Consider the following 22,292-nt stretch of genomic DNA (forward strand, 5'->3'; position numbering starts at 1 on the left):
TACCATAATAAGATACATTACAATCGCATAATTTATTGAGAGCCGAAATTTCAAATTTATAAAATAAAATTATCTTTTGTTAATATGTCTTTTATTGTTAAATTTAACAAAATATAACATTATAAAACACTTAGCTTAAAACAGTAACATTGTTAACAATGGTAGTAATAATCACAATAAAACAAATCAATCAATTCTCTCGTTATCACGTAATTGTATTACGCAAATGAAAGTTGTAAAAAATAAATAGTTACTTATTGTGTCACCACCATTTTACTATTACATTATTCATCTACACTTTTTTTTAATCTAAGCGAATAACGAATAGTATAAAACAAGATAACAATTATCGGAAATGCATTACTAGAAACATCTAGTCTACAATGTTGAACCGAATATTTTTGGCATTATTTCTTTGAAGAAAAATAGTAAGTACATAGTTTTTCGTTACTACAATAAAATGTTAGACAGAATTAAGATAATTCATTGCTTTGACAATTATTCTTCGTCAGTTACATCAGGTTCCGCTTTCTCGTCTTCGCTGACTTCTACAACTTCTTGGGATTCAGCGGGAGTCTCGTTAACAACTTCTGGACTTTCAGGTTCTTCTACGATTGGTTCATCTGCTACTTCACTATAACAAATTGTTGTAATTAGTCAGGTATAAAATTATAAGTAAAAACTTTTTGCTTGATGCCGAAAGTGGCACCACCCTGATGTTTTAATTGTATATAAGAAACGTCGAAGTTATTATCATTTTACGAATACATAGAAATTAGTATACATTTACCTTGTTTCAGCAGCGGCTATGTTTTCACTTGCAGAACCACTGTGTGAAAGTTCTTCTAAACGTGCAGCTGCTAATTCAGATTCTTGTCTCGCAATTTCTGCTAATTCAGCTGCCTAGAAAACATTAAAAACATAAATTTATTATTGATAACAACATTTATCTGATAAAAATCTAAATTTCCAATATATACCTGTCTTGCAAGTTCTGCTTCACGTTCTTCTTGGGCTTGACGCTCAAATTCTTCTAATTTGGCTAATTCTTCTTGTCTACGTTGTTCAGCCAACCTTTCTTCTTCAGCTAACCTAGCTTCTTCCGCTAGCCTCGCTTCTTCGGCTAATTTCGCTTCTTCCGCTAAACGAGCTGCTTCAGCTAATCTAGCTTCTTCTGCTAAACGGGCCTCTTCTGCTAAGCGGGCTTCTTCTGCTAAGCGAGCCTCTTCAGCTAATCTAGCTTCTTCAGCTTTTCGTGCTTCTTCAGCCAATCTTGCTTCTTCAGCTTGACGCGCTTCTTCAGCTAATCTAGCTTCTTCCGCTTTACGGGCTTCTTCAGCTTGTCTTGCTGCTTCTTCAGCAGCCTTTCTAGCATCTTCTTCAGCTTTTCTTGCTTCTTCCTCTGCTTTACGTTTGGCTTCTTCTGCTTTGCGTGCTTCTTCCTCTACTCGTTTCTTTTCAGCTGCTTCACGCTCAGCCTAAATAACAAGTAAATAATAATTAAAAAATCATTGGTTATGCTGACTATTTTCATTCCAAAATAAAAGTTTTGTTGTGTTTACCTGCGCTTTGCGCTCAGCTTCTCGCTTCGCTTCTTCCTTCAAAGCTCTGAAATTATAAATATAATTTTATTTATAAAAAACACGGTGACTGTTGTGTTTACTTAATTTAAGTAATTCTTTAAAAGATTTAGGAATTAACTATTTTAACTTTTTCTTGTTTGACCCTAAAATTATTTTATCTATTAAGTATAGGTAGCTTTAATAAACTAAGCTTTAATACATTCTGCCCTTGTAAGGCAATAAGAGCTTACTTTTCTTCTGCAGCGCGAGCCTCCTCTTGCCTTTTTCGTTTAATTTCAGCTAAATCAGCCGCTGGTGTAAGGACTGGCTCAGCGGTTGTTGCCCGAAATCTTGCCTCACGATCGGCCTTTGCTGCTTTCATTTCCAGATCAGGGTCTTCCATCTTCTGTGGCGCTTGGAACTTGCGGCTTGGTCTCCACGGGAGGAGTTTCACTGCATGGCAGTAAGTGGTCACGTGGTACCCATGATCATTGGTGAAATGAGTTGCTTTAGCAGCTGACTGCACGAGCATGTCATTTTGCATCAATGATCACAAATGGAAAGTAAGCGCAGCAGCACAGCTCGTAACGCTCTCAACGTGAGTGCCATTAGCCATGATCCCGGCTTTGAAGCTTAATGGGTAATGGGATTCGCTGAGATGTTTTAATCTTTAATTTGCCTCATGCTGTGATCCGTGTGAAAGCGTGTTCGGGCCGTGTGCATTATAGGTACTAATTCTTTAAAAGATGTCTTGCGTGAAATGTGGATTTGTCAAATTATATTATAATTTGTAACACACCAGCTATGATACTGAGGAAAAATATTTACAATATATTTTAATGATTATAAAAATAGATATCTTATATTTAAATATATGTCTTCTCAACATTATGTTAATAGAAATGCATGTCTTTTTTTTTAAATCGTTAATAAAGAAAGCGAAGCGTTATGCATAAGCCCGGGTACTTTAAGCATGAAGGTTAAGGTATCTATCATGCAAACTAATTAAAACAACTAATACTGGTAAAATATTTATTGTTAAACAAAATCAGTTCTGTTAAGTGAAAAAGAGACGTCTCGATCACCGAGTCGCGGCGGACCGCACTACCACGACTACGACTAGAAGTGTACAATTAAATCAAACTTTTGTAAATGGATAACAAAAATAGATTTGATACTTGTAAAAAAAGTTATATTAAAAATATATACGATCGATTAGTCGGGTCGTGTTATACCGAGATCAAAGACGCGAAGGGCGTACGCGGCGCGGGCGCAGGCTGGGGGGCCGTGCGTCCGCGCCGCGCCGCGTCGTTGGCGAGGGAGTGGGCGGAGCTACGCGCACTGCGCCGCTATCGCCTTTTCCGGCGCATCATCCGCTGCAAGAGACACCACACCCAGTGTTAGACACTGATTTTATACTCGTTTTTTTTAATTGATGTTTTATACGACTACACTTCGAAGCTGGTAAGCGGAATTTAGAAACGTACACGCTAATGAGGCCTCGTAACCTTGTCTAGGCTGTACACTCATCTCATTGACATATTGATAAGAATGTAAAAAGATAAAGAATATCATTTATTTGATTCGATCTATAAGCGTTGATGTAATTTAAAATTGAACAAGACCGTGTTTTTGCTCTTAGTTGCGTTTGTTTTTCCGTTACGGTTTTTTAATTAAAGGCATATATTTTATACTATTGAGCTTCATGATCGCAGCTTGGCTTTACTAATGTAAAATAAGTAAAGATTTAAGTTTAAATTTGCTTTCAAAATACCTTGTCTTAAGCAAAGTTATGGAAGATTGTCATTAAACAATGATGGCCCAGAGAAAGAAACAATAAAATACTAAAAATTAAAAGGTTGAAGAAGGGCCTCTGGTGGAAAATCAGAACTTAAATAGGGATACTATTTGCACAGAGCTTTACCTACAAATGTGCGGTATTAAAATGGATTATAGACCTTCATCGAAAATCATCATAGCAATAATGATTTTCTATTAAAAATGTGGTATTTTTCCAAAAGTTCATCAACACTGTTAGTTTTTTTTTTTTAAATTATGTCCATAAGTGTATTTATAAAATTGTCATTCAGTTGGTTGTAATTGATAATTTTATTCCACTGTAAGACTTAGATCGCTATCTCTAAAAGACAAGATACTTATACTTCTTATTTTGTTTTGTATAAAGTGTTAATTGTGTCGCGACAGTGACGTCAATTCTTACTTATTGTCGATAGAACTGAGCTTCTGGCATATTTAGGTACTGAGTGTAAAGAGTAACTATTTTTATTTATCTAAAAGTCTTATATACAGGTATGTCATATTGAATGTATATAAAAATAGTAGACTTAAAAGATTATTAAATGCATTAATAATTGATTAAATGTATTTTTTAAAATACTTTCTTTTATGATAATTATATATTAGGTACCTATAGTTGAGTGATTCTGTTTATAAAGTTAGATGACTCTTTTCTACATAGCGAATAAATCAACCGACAATGTGTATGTACAACGAGTTACGAGGTTTAAATAAAACTAATTATAACGGATGAATCGCGTATATTAATTATTTTTATTTTTAAACATCCCGACGTTTCGAGCACTTTGCAGTGTTCGTGGTCACGGGTAGACTAAGATGACATTTGTCTATTTGAAGAACAAAGGAAATATTATTAACAACTACCGCCAACGATTTCTCAATTGATATCTTGAGTAACGTTCCGGTTGCACGCAGAAGGCACTAACTGTATCTTTAGGTCTTGCAGTCTGTTGGATTTGGGATTTTAAATTTTTTTTAATAAGTGGATCCCAGGTGTTAGAAAGTCTCCAACCATCTTCTCTATTGAAGTTCGGATGTTTTTGAATTTCAATAGCCTCGCGTATCATTCTAGGAATGAATCTGTGTTCTCTAGCGAGGATCTGTGGTTTATCAAATCGGATAAAATGGTTAGGTTTATCCAGAGCATGTTCACAGACTGCAGACTTTGAAGAACGCCTATTTTTGACATCTCCTATATGTTCCTTGACCCTGGTACCGATGCTTCTCTTTGTTTGGCCTATGTAAGATAAACCACACTCACATTCGAGTTTATATACTCCTGCAGTTTGCAAAGGGATATTACTTTTGATAGGTCTCAAGAACTGGCTCACTTTCTTATGAGGCTTGTAAACGGTTTTAATCGAAGCTCGCTTCAAGATGTTGCCAATCCTGTCTGTAACTCCTTTCACATATGGTAGAAATGCAGGTTGTCGCTCAACTGTGGGTGGCTTGATACGGCTTCTGCGATGCTGGCGAGGCACGGGCAGCTTGTTCTGATGGAGTGCAAGCTTGACCTGACGTAGCTCGTCCTCTAGGTGTTCAGCATCGCAGAGATGGTGGGCTCTCTGAAACAAAGATTTGCCAACGGTAGCTAACTGACTAGGGTGGTGGTGCGAGTCACCATTGAGGTATTTGTTGGTGTGTGTGGGTTTCCTATAAACTGTGTGACTTAATGTATTATCAGGATTCTTGATAATAAGGATATCAAGGAAAGCTAAAGAATTATTTGCCTCTAATTCCATAGTAAATTGAATGTTTTTATTTATAGAATTAAGATGTACTAAAAATGCAGATGTCAGATCACTAGGTAATATTGTGAAAGTGTCATCTACGTACCGTTTATAAAACCTAGGTGTTATTGGTCCGGAGCGAAGAGCCCTCTCCTCCAGGTCTTCCATGAATAAATCGGCGACCACGGGGGATACTGGAGAACCCATGGCTACCCCGTCAACTTGTACATAGAATTCATCATTCCACAATAAATAACCTGATGTGAGGCAGTGATGTAACAGCTCTGCATATTCAATAGGCATGTTGTGTGTCTGTAGCTTCCTCTTAACAATTTCGATGCAGTCTTGTATGGGTAAGCATGTAAACAATGACTGGACATCAAAACTAACCATTTTCTCGTTGTTGGTTAATTTAAGGTCTTTGATTTCACCAACAAACTGGTAAGAATCCTTGACATACGCCGCAGTGTGTCCTCGGAGGGGTGATAATATCCTTGCTATGTGTTGAGCCAATCTATATGTTGGTGTATCGATTTGGCTTACAATAGGACGCAGCGGAGCACCAGTTTTATGGATCTTAGGTAACCCATACAGTTTTGGCGGCTTTGCACATGTAGGCACGAGTGATTTTTTGTCCAGATTTAATTTCTCTTGATGTTTTGATATTAACGCGGATGTCTTTTTAAGAATATTATTTGTAGGATCTTTATTTACTTTTTTATAAGTTTTAACATCCGATAGAATCGCGGAAATTTTCTGGTTATAATCACACGTATCCATCACAACGGTCGCGTTTCCCTTATCTGCTCGGAGGACTGTAATGTCTTTATTGTTGCGTAGGTTCTTCAGAGCAATAGATTCATCACGAGTAAGGTTTCTTTTCGGTGGCCGGCTTCGACGTAAAACACTCGAGATGTCCTGTCGAATAGCTTCCGAGTCTTCCTTTGTGATGTTATTTTTGAAAAGACACTCCTCCACATTGCAAATAATGTCTTCAAACGGTATTTTGGATGGAGCCGGTGCAAAATTTAAGCCTTTATTTAATACCGCAACAGTCGATTTATCTAAACTTTGTTTTGACAGATTGACAAGTGACGTACGCGCAGGTTTTTGAATTTCCCCGGTGTTGCCATTATTGAAGTTGTTATAATTTGATTTTACCCCGCTGAGTTTTTCGAACTTTTCTATTTGTTTTAATTTTAAGTTATTATATTTTGTAGCGGCTCGTTTATTGGTAAAATCGTTGCATTTTTGCCAATCTGTTTTTGATAATCGCGACTCGAGTTCTTTACTTAGGTTGTCAATTTGATCCGTTAACCGTCGCGCGTCAAATCGATGTTCTCGGATGAGTTGTAATAATAATTTCTTACTTGCCTGATTGAACGCACAATAAAGACATTACAGTCCTCCGAGCAGATAAGGGAAACGCGACCGTTGTGATGGATACGTGTGATTATAACCAGAAAATTTCCGCGATTCTATCGGATGTTAAAACTTATAAAAAAGTAAATAAAGATCCTACAAATAATATTCTTAAAAAGACATCCGCGTTAATATCAAAACATCAAGAGAAATTAAATCTGGACAAAAAATCACTCGTGCCTACATGTGCAAAGCCGCCAAAACTGTATGGGTTACCTAAGATCCATAAAACTGGTGCTCCGCTGCGTCCTATTGTAAGCCAAATCGATACACCAACATATAGATTGGCTCAACACATAGCAAGGATATTATCACCCCTCCGAGGACACACTGCGGCGTATGTCAAGGATTCTTACCAGTTTGTTGGTGAAATCAAAGACCTTAAATTAACCAACAACGAGAAAATGGTTAGTTTTGATGTCCAGTCATTGTTTACATGCTTACCCATACAAGACTGCATCGAAATTGTTAAGAGGAAGCTACAGACACACAACATGCCTATTGAATATGCAGAGCTGTTACATCACTGCCTCACATCAGGTTATTTATTGTGGAATGATGAATTCTATGTACAAGTTGACGGGGTAGCCATGGGTTCTCCAGTATCCCCCGTGGTCGCCGATTTATTCATGGAAGACCTGGAGGAGAGGGCTCTTCGCTCCGGACCAATAACACCTAGGTTTTATAAACGGTACGTAGATGACACTTTCACAATATTACCTAGTGATCTGACATCTGCATTTTTAGTACATCTTAATTCTATAAATAAAAACATTCAATTTACTATGGAATTAGAGGCAAATAATTCTTTAGCTTTCCTTGATATCCTTATTATCAAGAATCCTGATAATACATTAAGTCACACAGTTTATAGGAAACCCACACACACCAACAAATACCTCAATGGTGACTCGCACCACCACCCTAGTCAGTTAGCTACCGTTGGCAAATCTTTGTTTCAGAGAGCCCACCATCTCTGCGATGCTGAACACCTAGAGGACGAGCTACGTCAGGTCAAGCTTGCACTCCATCAGAACAAGCTGCCCGTGCCTCGCCAGCATCGCAGAAGCCGTATCAAGCCACCCACAGTTGAGCGACAACCTGCATTTCTACCATATGTGAAAGGAGTTACAGACAGGATTGGCAACATCTTGAAGCGAGCTTCGATTAAAACCGTTTACAAGCCTCATAAGAAAGTGAGCCAGTTCTTGAGACCTATCAAAAGTAATATCCCTTTGCAAACTGCAGGAGTATATAAACTCGAATGTGAGTGTGGTTTATCTTACATAGGCCAAACAAAGAGAAGCATCGGTACCAGGGTCAAGGAACATATAGGAGATGTCAAAAATAGGCGTTCTTCAAAGTCTGCAGTCTGTGAACATGCTCTGGATAAACCTAACCATTTTATCCGATTTGATAAACCACAGATCCTCGCTAGAGAACACAGATTCATTCCTAGAATGATACGCGAGGCTATTGAAATTCAAAAACATCCGAACTTCAATAGAGAAGATGGTTGGAGACTTTCTAACACCTGGGATCCACTTATTAAAAAAAATTTAAAATCCCAAATCCAACAGACTGCAAGACCTAAAGATACAGTTAGTGCCTTCTGCGTGCAACCGGAACGTTACTCAAGATATCAATTGAGAAATCGTTGGCGGTAGTTGTTAATAATATTTCCTTTGTTCTTCAAATAGACAAATGTCATCTTAGTCTACCCGTGACCACGAACACTGCAAAGTGCTCGAAACGTCGGGATGTTTAAAAATAATTAATATACGCGATTCATCCGTTATAATTAGTTTTATTTAAATGTGTAATAATCGCGAAAATTTAAGACGAGTTACGAGGTTGCTCACTGCGCTCCATTTTACATTTAATTATATTTTTATCATTATGCGGAAAGTAAGCGAGCGCTAGCGAGGCGTCTGTTATGCAGTACCTGTGGCCGTTTCTACGGCCAAACCCGCGGCCGCCAATCTGTTCTTCGCGTAAAACGAGAGAAGGTTGACGTCATCCCTGATGCTAAGTTCCTTGTAGAGAGGCCTGCGGTTGGAGAAGGCCTTTTTACCGGAATAGTGTACGCACGCGAGGTGGCCGCGTCCTGGCGAGCAACACCTCGGTTTAACACAGGGGCACACTGGGTAAAATGTTAGGTAGACCAAAGGGAGGAAGAAAGACATTAAGTTAATAATCAGGATATCCACGGCACAGATTGAAAAATATTTAAAATAAATAAACACAAGATATATATATTATTTAAAACTGCAACACCTTTTATCCTGTCTCGGTGCTTTAGTAAGATATCCATGTTAATTTGAAATTTCGTAACCCCCTGAAACTTTTGAATACCTGTAAACTTCTTAGCGGGTTCTGCGTAGAACGAAATGTGGTGAATGTTGTCTGTAACGCTGCGCAGAGGCAACAGTAACTTAGCAACATACGCGTCATTGCTGAAGCGATATGGCACCGGCTCGCCGTAAGAGTATCTGTAGACATGCAAGTTATTTTAGGATAAGTTATTCGATTTCCTACATAAAATCTGATATGATACATAAAGATGTACAGCCGAAGACGTAATTACTGTCGGATGAAAAACTAATAAAAAACGATAAGAACCGAAAGCAATAAACACTGGCATTTAAAACTGCTATAATTAAACTATCGAGCAGTACAACTTGCACGTCACAAGCGCAGATAATCTTGGCTGGGAAACGTACACCCACACTGGAAATATCTGCCAGTTTCCAAAGTAAGATCTAAACAAAATCCTTGTATAAGTGCATGGATCATTTTGTGCAAAGGTGTATTGTTTACAATGATGTGGTGCATTGCCAAAATCATGTTCGACGCATGTGTAAAGACAATGTCAGTGTCGAAGCGTCTGATACACTCATCAATGGGTAGACTATTTTTAAAAGGTTACATCGGTTGCTGCCAAAAAAAGTTGACGGTAACTACGTCAGGTGTTTCGATTTCTACCATGTCCGAGTGAGCTCGATTTGGCATGTTACTTCGCTGTAATTAATATCATTTCTATAATTAGCTATCGAAACATCCATTCATATTGAGTTGTTATATTTGAAATGAAATAAGATAATAATTATTTAAACTTACATTGATATCCTCTCAAGAATGAGCAAAAACGGAATATCCTATGAGAACCCTGGGTTATAGACGAGGGCAGTGGTTTAGTTATTTTTTTATGACTTACATGTTAATTTTGAATAATAAGTCATTTAGTAAGCCAATAAGTTTTACGTAGAATTTTTTTTGGTAATGTGAATGAAGGTATTGTAGTTTATTTGCGTCTATAATAAGTTTTAAGAAACTTACGAGTAGATAGTGTCGAGTGGTGCTACGGTTTTCGCGCGTGGGACCACTGAACGAGCGCGCTGCAGCAGCGAGGCCGTGTCGGCGCGTATGCGACGTGTTTCATCTTCGAAAGCCTGTAATTTAAAAATAGTTATCATTGGCTACAGCGACCTTTACCAATGGTTGCCGGTGAAATGCAACACAGTTCCTCTTTTCTCTCATTCTTAGTATCAAATAGCATGCATCAAGACCTCTGAAAACAGCAGTTTTGTACGATTCTGGACTGCTACTGTCTAACTGGTATTACTTAACAGAAGGTTCGAATTAAATAACGTTGGGACTGTCATGATTATTGGTCTAGATCTACGAGCTCAACAATAGACAAGCACCAGATCTAAAAGACAGTTTCCGACCCTATGTTATAAAAATGATAGTCATTATTTTTTATATTATCTTTACGCCATTTTATGTAGGTATTCATAAAACGATTGTGAGATCACAGTTTAAAAAAACTATAGGTACCTAAATATTTAAATGAAATACAAGTTCCGAACAAACTTCAGTTGTCTGACACTACAGTGTAATCGTTATTAATAAATACGTTAAGAAGATAATAATATTTCAGCACAAGAACAACTGCAAACGGGTCAAGAGCGTCTAGATTATTTTAGTATTTCAGCGTTAAGAAATATAATATCGTTGTAAATTTGCTTTGAAATTAGATCTAAGGGATTCATGTTCAAATCTTTTACGAACGACTTTTTTTTAAATCTTGAAGTCATTACACAATTTCACATAGTAAATATATAATATTACTACATAACATACAATTTAATGAAAATAAGTATGTTTATCATCAATCAAGATCTTTGCCAACGACAATTACAGTCATGCTTTCAAGGTCGTCATGAAATTTATTTTCGTACAATATCAATCATTACATCACTAAGACTTCTCGCGCTTAATATGGGTTTATAAATCATTCCTGTTTCGCTGAAAAACCTTAAGAAAACCTTTATGTTGCGTATTAAATTTTAAAACTATGGATTCATACTTGCACGATTACTTGGTGGTAGGGCTTTGTGCAAGCCCGTCTGGGTAGGTACCACCCACTCATCAGTTATTCTACCGCCAAATAACAGTATTCAGTATCGTTGTGTTCCGGTCTGAAGGGTTAGTGAGCCAGTATAACTACTGGCACAAACATCTTAGTTCCGAAGGTTGGTAGCATATTGACGATGTAAGGAATAGTTAATATTTCTTACAGCGTCATTGTCTATGGGTGATGGTGACCACTTACGATCAGGTGGCCCATATGCTCGTCCGCCAACCTATAACATAAAAAAAAAGAAAAAACGAGAATATCTAAATCCATTGGGCGACTGACAAATATCATGCTGCATGTGATTTTTACATGATAATAACTTAGAACAGCTTACTCTAGTAGATTCGGATCTGTAGTAGTCATCGATAGCAGTGATGGCAGTGGCTGGGCGGCGGCGGTACGCGATGCGATCGAGTTCCTTCAAGATGACAGACGGGCGGACTCGAACTCGTACGACGTGGTGAGGTGCTTCAGGGTACGTCACGAGTCGGGTAACAGTGCGAGATGTCGGACGATAAATTAATTCATCCTGTAAACATAATACACTGTAGTACTTATATTAAAACTAAAAAAATAAAGCGTTATGGTATACTGGTATTATGATTTACAGCTACAGCAATTACGATACGTGTACGACTCTACGTGTACGCTCGGTACACAAGAAATGAAACATTGTTAGATGCGGTAAAAGTACGATTACAAATTAAGACTAAGTACTCATTATTTTAATATATATTGGAATGTGTTAATAACAAAAGCCATGCAAAAGTATGAAGTATATCTTGTACTTACATGGCACAGTTGTATGTGTGTATGAGCTGATAATAAAAAAGCAGAAATACGTCATTTCAAGAGAAACTGCATACCGTGTCCACAATATTAATTATAATAATTGTTTTTTTTTTAATATTTTTGGATTCAATGAACATCTGTTCGCTTAATATTGTTTCAATTGAAATGGATTATATATAGAAATTTTATCGTCATTCAGTCAAGTAATGTAGTGAAATATTAGATGTAGGTAATGAAATAACATTGAGAAAAGAAAAAGAAAAAAGAGAAAAGTTTGAATAATGTTAAATCTTTTTTTAATCTGTAATCTAATTAGACAGTGTTTCAGATGCTTAAGACAATTTAATCCTTAGATCGCATTCAATTCTGATAGATTATGATTTTTGTACGCCGGTCAAAAGCTTATCATTGGTACTCTGCAACTTTTAAAACTAATGTTTTAAAAAAATATATAATATATTACAAATCTAGTCACTAATAAAGGCATCCCTTATGTTAAATGAATTAATTAATATTTAATAAAATAACCAAATGTAATTTAATTAGTATTTACTCTAAGTCCAAGACGTTTTACGAGTCTCTCTGTAAGTAGTAGTGTCGCTCAATCCACCAAAGCAAGTTCACAATAATTTGAAATGTAAGAGGTGGGGCGCGCCTATGTGAGCGAATGGACCTATAATATACTATGAATTAAAAAGCATTGTTTGTAGTCAGGAAACCATCTAGTACGTATTTTGGGTTGTTTGAATATAGTATCTACTCATTATGTATCTCAACCTGAATTTTTTATGTACTTATTATTTTGAACGTACTTTAAGTACCACTAAATGAATAATTAATTGTAATTTATACTTATTATATCTGTTGTACCCGTATGAGTTGTACCTACGTTGCGCCCTAGGACCCAATTATATTTAAAATATGTCAGTTAGTTATCATCGAATTGAAACGTAATTGTTGTTGTTCAGCAATTTTTTACACAACAAACATAGCAATCCAGTGCGGTATCGTCGAAGTTGTTTCGAAAATAATCGTGATCACATTGTAATCGATAAAAATACTTATTTGTATCGAGAAATTATCGTCAATTACGATTGAGCTCCGATTTATTTTTGAGACGCGTTGCCGAAGTTGGGTCGGATTAGGATCGGAAACAGTTATAAGTGTATTCTTGGTCATATAGTTTTGTACTAGCCTGTTTGGGTAGAAACCAACCAACAAGGTCGGTGGCAGATTAGACATTTAAGGAATGGTTAATATTTCTCGCAGCGCCTTTGTCCATGGTTGGTGGTGACCACTTACTATTACTACCAAGTGCTCCATTTGCTCGTCCGTCTACCTATATCATTAAAAAAAGCTAATAGAATTGACCCCTAGATGATATAAAATAGATCTACATTCAATTACCTTTTTTTAATTAATCTGTGCCATTCAAACTGTTATTAATGTATTGTTTACAAGGCTACTAACTCAACCCTTCGAATATAATTCATTCAATGTACAACTTATTAGTGTAGGTACTGTTTATAAACTGTTTGCTAATTGCTAACTCAACCCTTCCAATATAATTGATTATAAAACATATATGTAGCTCCTCCATGAGTTTATAAGAAAACACGATATCAATAGCCCTCTGACTCATAGCTTATACGATTCGAGTCGGGATAAAATTAGATTAAAATTCAACACGCCAACGAATCGTGGTGTAGAACACCAGAGAAAATATTCCAATGTTTATATATTTCATAAATATTTTCTCAGCGTTTGTTATTGATTCCATTTTTGAATAAATGTATTTCTACAGGATACGAGGATCTGACTCGCTTAATGGATTCATAATATGATGTATAATTAGTAATGAAAACGATTCGATTTCGATTCATCGAATGGATATGTCATAAACGGTAAAAGTGTTAAATAAATTGGTAATTTATTTCAGACACTCTAGTCAAAATATTTTTTTTTTAAAGGAATGTAGTAAATAGAAGTAAAGCAACTATTTTTCGGAACTTAAATTGTCTCTAGAAATACCGAAAAGAAACTTGTTTCCCATTATTTCCGACATTTGAAATACAAAGTTATGTCAATCAAATAAGTGGGCACAATTGAGATAAAATCTAATATCTAAGACATCTGAAAGGCAACTCATCACAAATCTTGTTGTGGTTTTAACAAACATTTTAGTTTACGGTATATTATTTTATCAATATAATATAACTTACGAATGATTATATCAGTGTAAATAAGGCAAAAAAATAATTGTAATGTAACATTTATTGTTAAATTTATTTCAGTATTTTTTTATTATCTGTGTCGTGACAATAGTTCCACCATCCATGTATTAGCATTTAAAACTAACCTGATTGTTGTGAATCAATCGTGTATCTGTAATTATGCATCACTTATGTCAACATAATTAACTTTTTTTTTATTTAAATGCTTAGCTAAACCTCTCCGACCTTATGGAGTAGATTACGAACTTAGTCCACAAAGCAGCTCACCAAAATGTTCTTTGGTAGACAATCAGTAGAACAAAACTAAGCATTTATAAAATTAGCATAATAACAATTATTTTTCATTAGTAGATACAAAATTAAAAACATTTTGTCTTTATTTTTGTTGACTAAAGAATTGGATTATTTACTCAAATTGTCTTTGAACTACATTTAAGAAAATGCAAAAAAATGTCCGCCAGTCACAGCCCTTCCCGCAAAAACGAGAAGGTATCTGATTACAATGAATATATTAAAAACAAATATTATTTAACTACAAAAGTCATTGGCTGAAGTCAAATGTAACGCAATAATTTAGTACGACGTAAAAATGTTTATTGTAGTTTTCGTAATGCGTAGACGTTTTCACTTGGCCTTTGGTCAACTGCCAATAACCATTCCCTTGATGAATTTCCAGCAACGCCATTGTTTTTAGTCCGGGATATTAGACATCCGGCCAATTATTTACTTAAACGCTAATTTGTGGCAAAGCTGTGTTTACTTAATTTATTTTTATGGTTACACAGCAAGGTCATTGTCGAATTTTATAGCGATACAAATATTTATTTGGAATATATGTAACCTCCCTAATTATTCCTAAATAACCCAATATACAAATAAATAGGTTATTTGTGTGACAAAGATATCATATCTATCCATTGCCCTTAAATTAAATTGATTTTACAACAAAAGTAAGAATATTATTAATAAAATATTATTTTAAATATTATTGTATTTTTTTATACTTTTAATAAGTACTGAAATGTCACGTCACAGATAATAAAACGTATAATATTGAATAGTTAGTAGTTACGTACTACGTATGTTAAAAAGATGTTAACAATTTTTCCAGAACACATTGATAAAAAAATACCGTTTTACACTGTTAATTTTATATTATTTTGATAAATAATTCTAACTTTTTTTTAAATTTCATACATAAGTTGCTTGAGTGATTCGTTTCTATAGAAATTACACAGCAATTAACGCTCTAGATATATTTGGAAACTTCGTTATTGAATTTGGCGTAATGCCATAACACCAACGTGAAGGAACACTCACGTTACTGCTATTTCAATAGCCTGTAAAACTTCTTTTGTACTGTTTAAAGATGTAATAAAATACGTAATATCGTATCCTTATATCCTGGTATTTATACTTTAAATTTTCTGAAATTAGCTAATCTGAAATAAATATGTTCTATCTACTCAATAAAAAATAATTCTCTAATATTTAAAATATGTATTTTCGATATATAATAGTCATCAATTACTTATTGGACTAACTAACAAAGTCAGCCAAAATTTACTGAATGAAAACGCAATATTTAAAACAAATATGAATAAACTAACTATTCAAGGTAGAGTAGAAGGTTTCCATTTCTAAATATAACGATACTACGACAATACTTTTATTACAAACTCGATACTCACTGTGAGTTCTCTTTGCCAAATTTTTCGCGCAGACCCCGTATTTTTTGTAAGCTCCTATATTTATGTATGTTCTTTGATGCTAACTCTTCTACCAAAATAAGTTTAGCAGTTGAAAGAAGTCAAGTCAAACTAATCAAATATGTAAACTTATTTTGATTTCTATTTTTACGGATTTAGTTGTATGTGTTGGTCGATTAAATTCAATGAAGTTGTAACGTAGTTACATTAAAGGTTATTCACCTCTTTTCTCAGTGTCGTGTGCAAATTTTCTTGATTCGTGTTTACAGAAAACATGAACTAATAATAAAAATATTATCTGCCAGAGCGTTGTCATTATCGTCCAATGTTTATCGTTTAATTCTCTAGAAGGTTCTTGTATGGTTTGAGATGGGTTTTCAGAAACCTAGGTACGTTGAAATACTGTGAGCGCAGATTAAGGTTATCTGTAATATTAAATTACACACTAAACTATTAATATAACAAATGAGTATTCCTCGTAGAATCTTCAGCGTGCTGTAAGGATCAATCAATCTTTGGCTCGCAGACCGGTAGTGAAAACTACTGCTCGTGACTGCGCCAATTAATGCATTATAGTGACGATTGATCTTGTCATTTGCCATTCAGACTGCATTAAATGAGTTTGATAATTAATTTAAATTATTACTATAGAAAGTCGACAGCTGTCGTGATTATTTAGAAATAAAATATGATAATATTATGAATAACGTTGAATAAAGTTTAATACTTATATTAAAAAATATTGAAATATTCATAATAATTTAATTAATCATTACCTACTTTTGGAATTATATCTAGCCTTGCTCATCTTCAGGTATAAAACTCGACTAAGTTTTAATACCTGAAGATAAGTTTTTTTAAACTAAAATTGTTTCGCAGTTTCAACTATTATTCTAATCATGAATTTTGGTGTAAGATAGGATTGTGTATTATTAAAGGCTCGGCTAATAAATAGCGATTAAATTAATTTATTGTTTGAATATAAACAAATTTTCATAGACAATAGATACCTAAACTATAAAGTTAAAAATTATTCAGTGTCGTATTCTTATGTGAAATAACTGTTAAGAATTATGTATTAAACAACCTTTACCTACGCGAAATTTATAAAAAAAAACAAACTTCAAAACCCCTTTTAACTCCCTTAGAGGTGAAGTTTCTTAAAATCCTTTCTTAGCGGATGTTTACACCCTATAAGGACCTGCTAAAATGTTTTGGTTATAGTTTATGTATGTATATAGATACAGATTATCATTAATTATGTTAATTTTCTATATAATTATTTTATTAATCTAAATCATTCTCAAAAAATGCTCCATATTCTGTACCATAGACATTTTTTTTTTATTTATTAATATTCTACTACGGAGTTTAGAAACGCCAAACTAGAAATAATAATGGCGAATGACATGTGTGAACTATGACTGAAGCTTACAAATCAGCTGTTAAAGGTGCATAGCCGCTGTATTTGCGATGTACATATGTTGTGATGGACACGCATATTTAGCGCATACAAGCTCTGTGCTTGATGGTATTTACAAAGGATGCGTAACTCCACTGCGATTTACATCAGACTCACCTGAGACAGCCTGGGTATGTAATGTACATACGGGATATTGTAATACGGTAGAAGGGACGAGAGATAGTACACGGACGTCAACGGCTACAATGAAAATGGAATTTATCAAATCTTAATATACGCCTTAGTTCAATTTAATCTCTAGTGTAATCGTCAAATTAATCTGATCTAACATTTATGAGTATTGTAATATGTAACTTAGCGTGTGTTTTTTATTGGTATTTATTTTATGAGACAATCGGCTTATTCGTTTTTGTTATTCTGTGACAAAATATCAGCTACTTTTTTGTTCGTATTTGGAAAAATGCTCAGAATTATTTGTATCATCATGGATAAGTATTTGATTATTCATTAATTCATTAAAAGAAAATGAAATATCGATAGGCAAAATACTTTAAACATTTTTACTATAACCTACTTTTGTCACAAACCATCAAAATATTTCTTATTTAAATTTTTAGTTAAACTTTTCTAATAAAATATTCTTTTTTATTTCTTAAAGTAAACAAACTTTTTGATTCATTATTAAATACCTACTTAATACCTAAATAGATGCTCATGGAAGTGAAATCCTATGTCATGTGTAATTCAAAAGCTTTATTTTTGTAAGTACTTTCGATTTGAGAGCAAATTGTTGTAATATCAATATCACTTATTTCAAAACCAATAATTCTAGTAGGTATTATTTTTTATTCAGATGTTCGTGATTTTATGACAGTCTGTGATGTCTTTGAGAAAGTATGTAGAAGTACTGAAAGAATATAAGATTATTATCGTTTATGTTTATAAATCAGATAACTTCAAAATTGTAATTTTTCTGCTTGTTAGTAAATAAAAATATCGAGCTCATCATCGATATTCTCTGGGTTTGTAAGAACAAAGGAAATATAATTATAAAAATGCAAGCTTTATTAAAAATTCAGTCTAAATCACAAAAGTATTCGTTTAAATAGAAAAATTTAATCTAAAACATAAAAAGCTATTAAAAATCAGGACCACTTGTAACAAAAAGTAAAGTAGTGCGATCACATTGCGTTAGCGAATACTGATTAGGTCAAGGAAATATTCAGGGGTTAAGGGTGTGAGGACGAGGATGTCGGGAGGTCGGGAGCCGGGGCGCTACACGCGGTAAGAGTAGTGGCGGTAGGTGGTGCCGTAGGGCAGGCGGCCGCTTGTGGACGACGAGTAGGAGTAGCCGCCGGGGCCGCCGAGGCTGCTAGACCGCTCGCTTGTGTACGAGTAGCCACCAGGCCCGTTGGCGGAGCGCCGCTCCACCGTGTTGCTGTACGAGCTGCGCTGGGGCAGCCCGCTGCCCGCCGACCGCTCCGACGTGCTCGAGTAAGAGTATGAGTACTGCTCCTCAGCGCGCCTCGGCAGCGGGTCTCGGTCCACCACCACGTAGTGGCGCGGCGTCTGCAACAACCGCGCCCTTAGCACCGCTAGCTCTTGCGCACCCTCGCACCGACCCGACCGACCCGACTAGCATAAGCGACACACGAAACGACTGCTATAGATTCAATAAGTGGCGTAGTTGCTGTAGAAGACATGTCGGTGCGCCGAGTGCTCCGGCCGGCCGTGCGCCTGCGCCAGAACCACGTCCATGTGATCGCGCGGCGTACCCAGGGGATCGGCCGCGTAAGCGCGCTCGCGATGGCCCACAGCGGACAGGACACGCTCCCGTGTTTGATCGCGCGGAGAAACGTACGGCGCGAGAGGCGCCAGCTTAGACTCCGGTTTCGGCGGTATGTTCTGCCTCACGACGGGATCGAGGACGGAGACGCGAGCGCCGGGCCTGGTGCGTCGGCCGTACGCAGTCACGGGGTCGGGAACCAGACTCGGCCGCGGCACGGACGGCACCAGATCCCAGTCGCCCATCCGCTGCAAGCGGAGAAGTCGCCGTTAGTCGGGCGGGCGGCGGCTCCAGCCGCGGCTATATTTGGCGCGCCCGGTAGCTCCGCTTACCGATCTTTGTTTCTCGATTCGATCTGACCCACTTGCGGATAGCTACCGCGACGTCCTATCGAACCCTACGCTACTGAACGAAAATCGGTGCGGCTGGAAATTGGTACTTATAAAGCAATAATGTTTACAAGCGACATAGATCGCTGTCTGTCAACACATGAGAAGAAATAACTTGCTAAATACTATTGCCACTGTTAGCTACGACCGCTACACTAAGACACTACTTTAGCGAAAGATATGAAAATGACGAGGGTCGACTTGGTGCGAGGGCGTCCGGCTCCCGGGAAAAGATTGGAGCGAGGTGCACGCTCGGTAGGTGTTAGAAGGCGACGCACTCACCGACACGCTGTAGCTGGAGGGCCGGTACGGCCGGCGCGTCGTGTAGAAGTCACTCTCGTAAACCATGGTTGCTGCTCGTGATCGTTCGACTGAAACTCGCGACGGTTGGTCCTCGACTGCGGAGCGCGTTATGGCGGCCGCGCTACGCCAACGACCTTATTTTTAGATCACTGTCATTGCAATTTTCACGTCATTCCTCCCAAACTTTACGTTACAGTATTATAAAATATCTAGATATGATGTCACAAATGGGTTAAGGATAATCATACTTTCTGTGGAATGCAATGGAAGACCATGGATTGAATCAAAATAACCGAGCATGTTTATCACGCATGAATCACAAACAATAATCACTCGCCCTGAGAAAATAGACGCGCGTTCTGAGAAAATAGACGAACTAGACGAAGCGTTAGGGTTTATTCTATAATCATATTTTTTTATTTCGATTAGCAAATGTTTTCAACATCACAATAGGAGTCATTAAACATATTACACGATATGAAATTAAAGTAGTGATCGTTTTGATATAAATAGATTTTCGATGAAGGTACATAAACCCAAACACGTAATTTTCTGGGAAGATTTGCGATGCTTTTAAGCGTTTTTATTAATATTTGATTAAAAAGTGTTATTCAGTTGTTGATTATAACTAATAAGGAAAGCTATAGATATATCCTAAGAGTGCAGTACTTACGATAATTATCAAGATGATCAGATCTGGCCTTAACTACCAAGGCTTTTCATTCATATTTTTATTAGATTAATGCAGATGGGTTTACAAATATATGTGGATGTACCGGTGTTCTCCTGAACTGGGCGCAAAGGAAAGCCGTCTTCGTTGATTCCACTAAAGCCGGTCCTAAGGATAATGATAAAAGGAGAGTATATAAAGTATATTTTAAAGTAAACATTATAAAGAACTCTTTTTTTTCATTTCATTTTTTTCTCACCGGTATGCTTACACTCTTGTTTTATTTAAACCAAAAATAGATTAGGTCCCTCGTTATGTATACTTGCATCATTTTTATTATATTACAAGCTATACCCGCCCGCTTCGCTGGGCATTAGTCGCAGATTTTTTTTTTTTAAATTTTGTAATTAATTACTGATCATCAACAATGTAGAAATAATAAAGAAACATTAGAGGTCTAATCAAATTCTTAAAAAAAAAAATTATTTAATATTCGTCATCTATTACATCTTCTTCAATGATGTACTGGATAGTCTGCAGATTGGTCATAACACCCATAAACTTATACGATGTTATATAGGTACGATAACATTTTTAATTAAATTTCTATAGTCTGAAAAGTTTGCATCAAACCAACACGTCCTCTTTTATCCGGTTCTATCGAATATCGATGTTATTACATTTACAAACTTGTCAATGCTTACGAACGTAGGTCAAAGCATCCTGAGCATATTCGTGCATATGTCTTGGACTTCCACTGTACGAAGATCTTTGTCCAATATCAGCAGATACTTTGTCATTCGATATTGTATCTCGTAAATAAATGTACTCTTTGGCTCAAGAGTTTTGATTGGTTGTATCGGATGTAGTTTAATTGTTCGTTCACAACCATAGCGCACATGTCAACAATGAATTGTTAAAACAGTTGACGACACTTAAGAATATAGTTAGATTGATTAATTAAAAATACAATACGCAAAAAAATCCATACAACTAAGTCTTCGATGTCACAGAGCCTGTCGTGAGAATATTTTGATACAGTCCAAAATAATATCCATCTTCTGCTCGCATAAACATAATTGGATAATCATATTAATTGTCATACGATTGATGTGTTTCAGCGACACCTTGATTGTTTTTGAGTCGCTTAGTGATAACAATACCTCGTTTTGTAATTTCTGTACCGACAACTACAGCTGTGACTTCAGGAGCTATGGGTGCATTAAAACGCCTTTCATGCTTTGCATTCAATGGCGATCTATCTGCATTAATAATGACTTTGAATCATTTGTTGTTTCACCTTCTAGAGCAGTTTTAAAATCTTTAACTAAACATGTATTTTCATAAAGCATAATCGTAAATTTAGCGATGATTTCTCGATTAATTGTGGTACTGAACATGCATTGAAGATCAATATTTTTCTACGTTGTCCATGGAATAAATGTCCAGAAACTGGAGATTTATGGAAATTTAGATATTGGAAGAAGTGAACCAATCATATTATACAGTTTAAACGTAGACGCGAAATTATTGAATTGTACAATATTTGTTGTTGTTGCAGTTGTGGTAAATACATTTTGCCAGTGGAGTAGCACTATACCAGCAGTTTATTTTAAACATCATAGCATGACAATATGGGCATACTACATATATTCATTCTAGTTCTTGACTCAGTCTATTTTAATCGTTGATCAACCAGTCGTTAGGCTCCCTCGTCAGGTTTTTCATTATCTCTTGATGAAGATGCTTGTTCGAAGATCTGGAACTTGATCATTACGTTGACTAACTGTTTTGGCAACTCTCAAAATAGAAATTCTGATTCTATTTGTTTCTAAATGTATTTGTTTGTTTGTTGGTATGTTGTTTCCGTAGCTCTTTTGGATGACGCTGCGCATATATTGTTGACGTTCCGATCTTTTGTTTCTTCAATGGCATGGTGGTTTATATTTATATAAATTATTTGATTCAATGATGATCAATTATTTTCATTTTTTATTTCATATTTTATACTTATCGGTTGATCGGCATAGA

The 22,292-nt window shown here is 36.0% G+C and overlaps 1 protein-coding gene across 4 annotated transcripts; it reads right to left on the bottom strand.

The window, feature by feature from the left end:
- Positions 1 to 74: 74 nt before the first annotated feature.
- Positions 75 to 19,777, bottom strand: LOC124538240 (uncharacterized protein CG45076-like). 4 transcript variants are annotated; one of them, XM_047115226.1, is made up of 11 exons: positions 19,571 to 19,777; positions 17,270 to 17,353; positions 11,290 to 11,484; positions 9,872 to 9,984; positions 8,888 to 9,024; positions 8,478 to 8,639; positions 1,814 to 2,015; positions 1,563 to 1,608; positions 981 to 1,478; positions 791 to 903; positions 75 to 634 (listed from the first exon to the last, which is right to left on the bottom strand). In XM_047115226.1, the coding sequence occupies exons 1-11, from the start codon at positions 19,634 to 19,636 to the stop codon at positions 499 to 501; spliced, it is 1,752 nt and encodes a 583-aa protein (XP_046971182.1). In that variant the 5' UTR covers positions 19,637 to 19,777; the 3' UTR covers positions 75 to 498. The 4 variants fall into 4 exon arrangements, with proteins under 4 accessions (XP_046971182.1, XP_046971185.1, XP_046971184.1 ...); XM_047115229.1 differs by lacking the exon at positions 8,478 to 8,639; XM_047115228.1 differs by lacking the exon at positions 8,478 to 8,639 and having other exon boundaries at positions 8,810 to 9,024.
- Between the last annotated feature and the right edge of the window lie 2,515 nt (positions 19,778 to 22,292).

This window comes from Vanessa cardui, chromosome 20, assembly GCF_905220365.1.
Source record: "Vanessa cardui chromosome 20, ilVanCard2.1, whole genome shotgun sequence".
Classification (NCBI taxonomy): Eukaryota; Metazoa; Arthropoda; class Insecta; order Lepidoptera; family Nymphalidae; genus Vanessa; species Vanessa cardui.

Coding starts and splice junctions, on each gene's coding strand:
- LOC124538240 (XM_047115226.1), bottom strand. CDS start 19,636: ATGGTTTACGAGAGTGACTTCTACACGACGCGCCGGCCGTACCGGCCC. Junction 1,609..1,813: donor GCTCGCGCTGCAGAAGAAAA/GTAAGCTCTTAT, acceptor TTATAATTTCAG/AGCTTTGAAGGAAGAAGCGA. Junction 904..980: donor AAGCAGAACTTGCAAGACAG/GTATATATTGGA, acceptor AATGTTTTCTAG/GCAGCTGAATTAGCAGAAAT.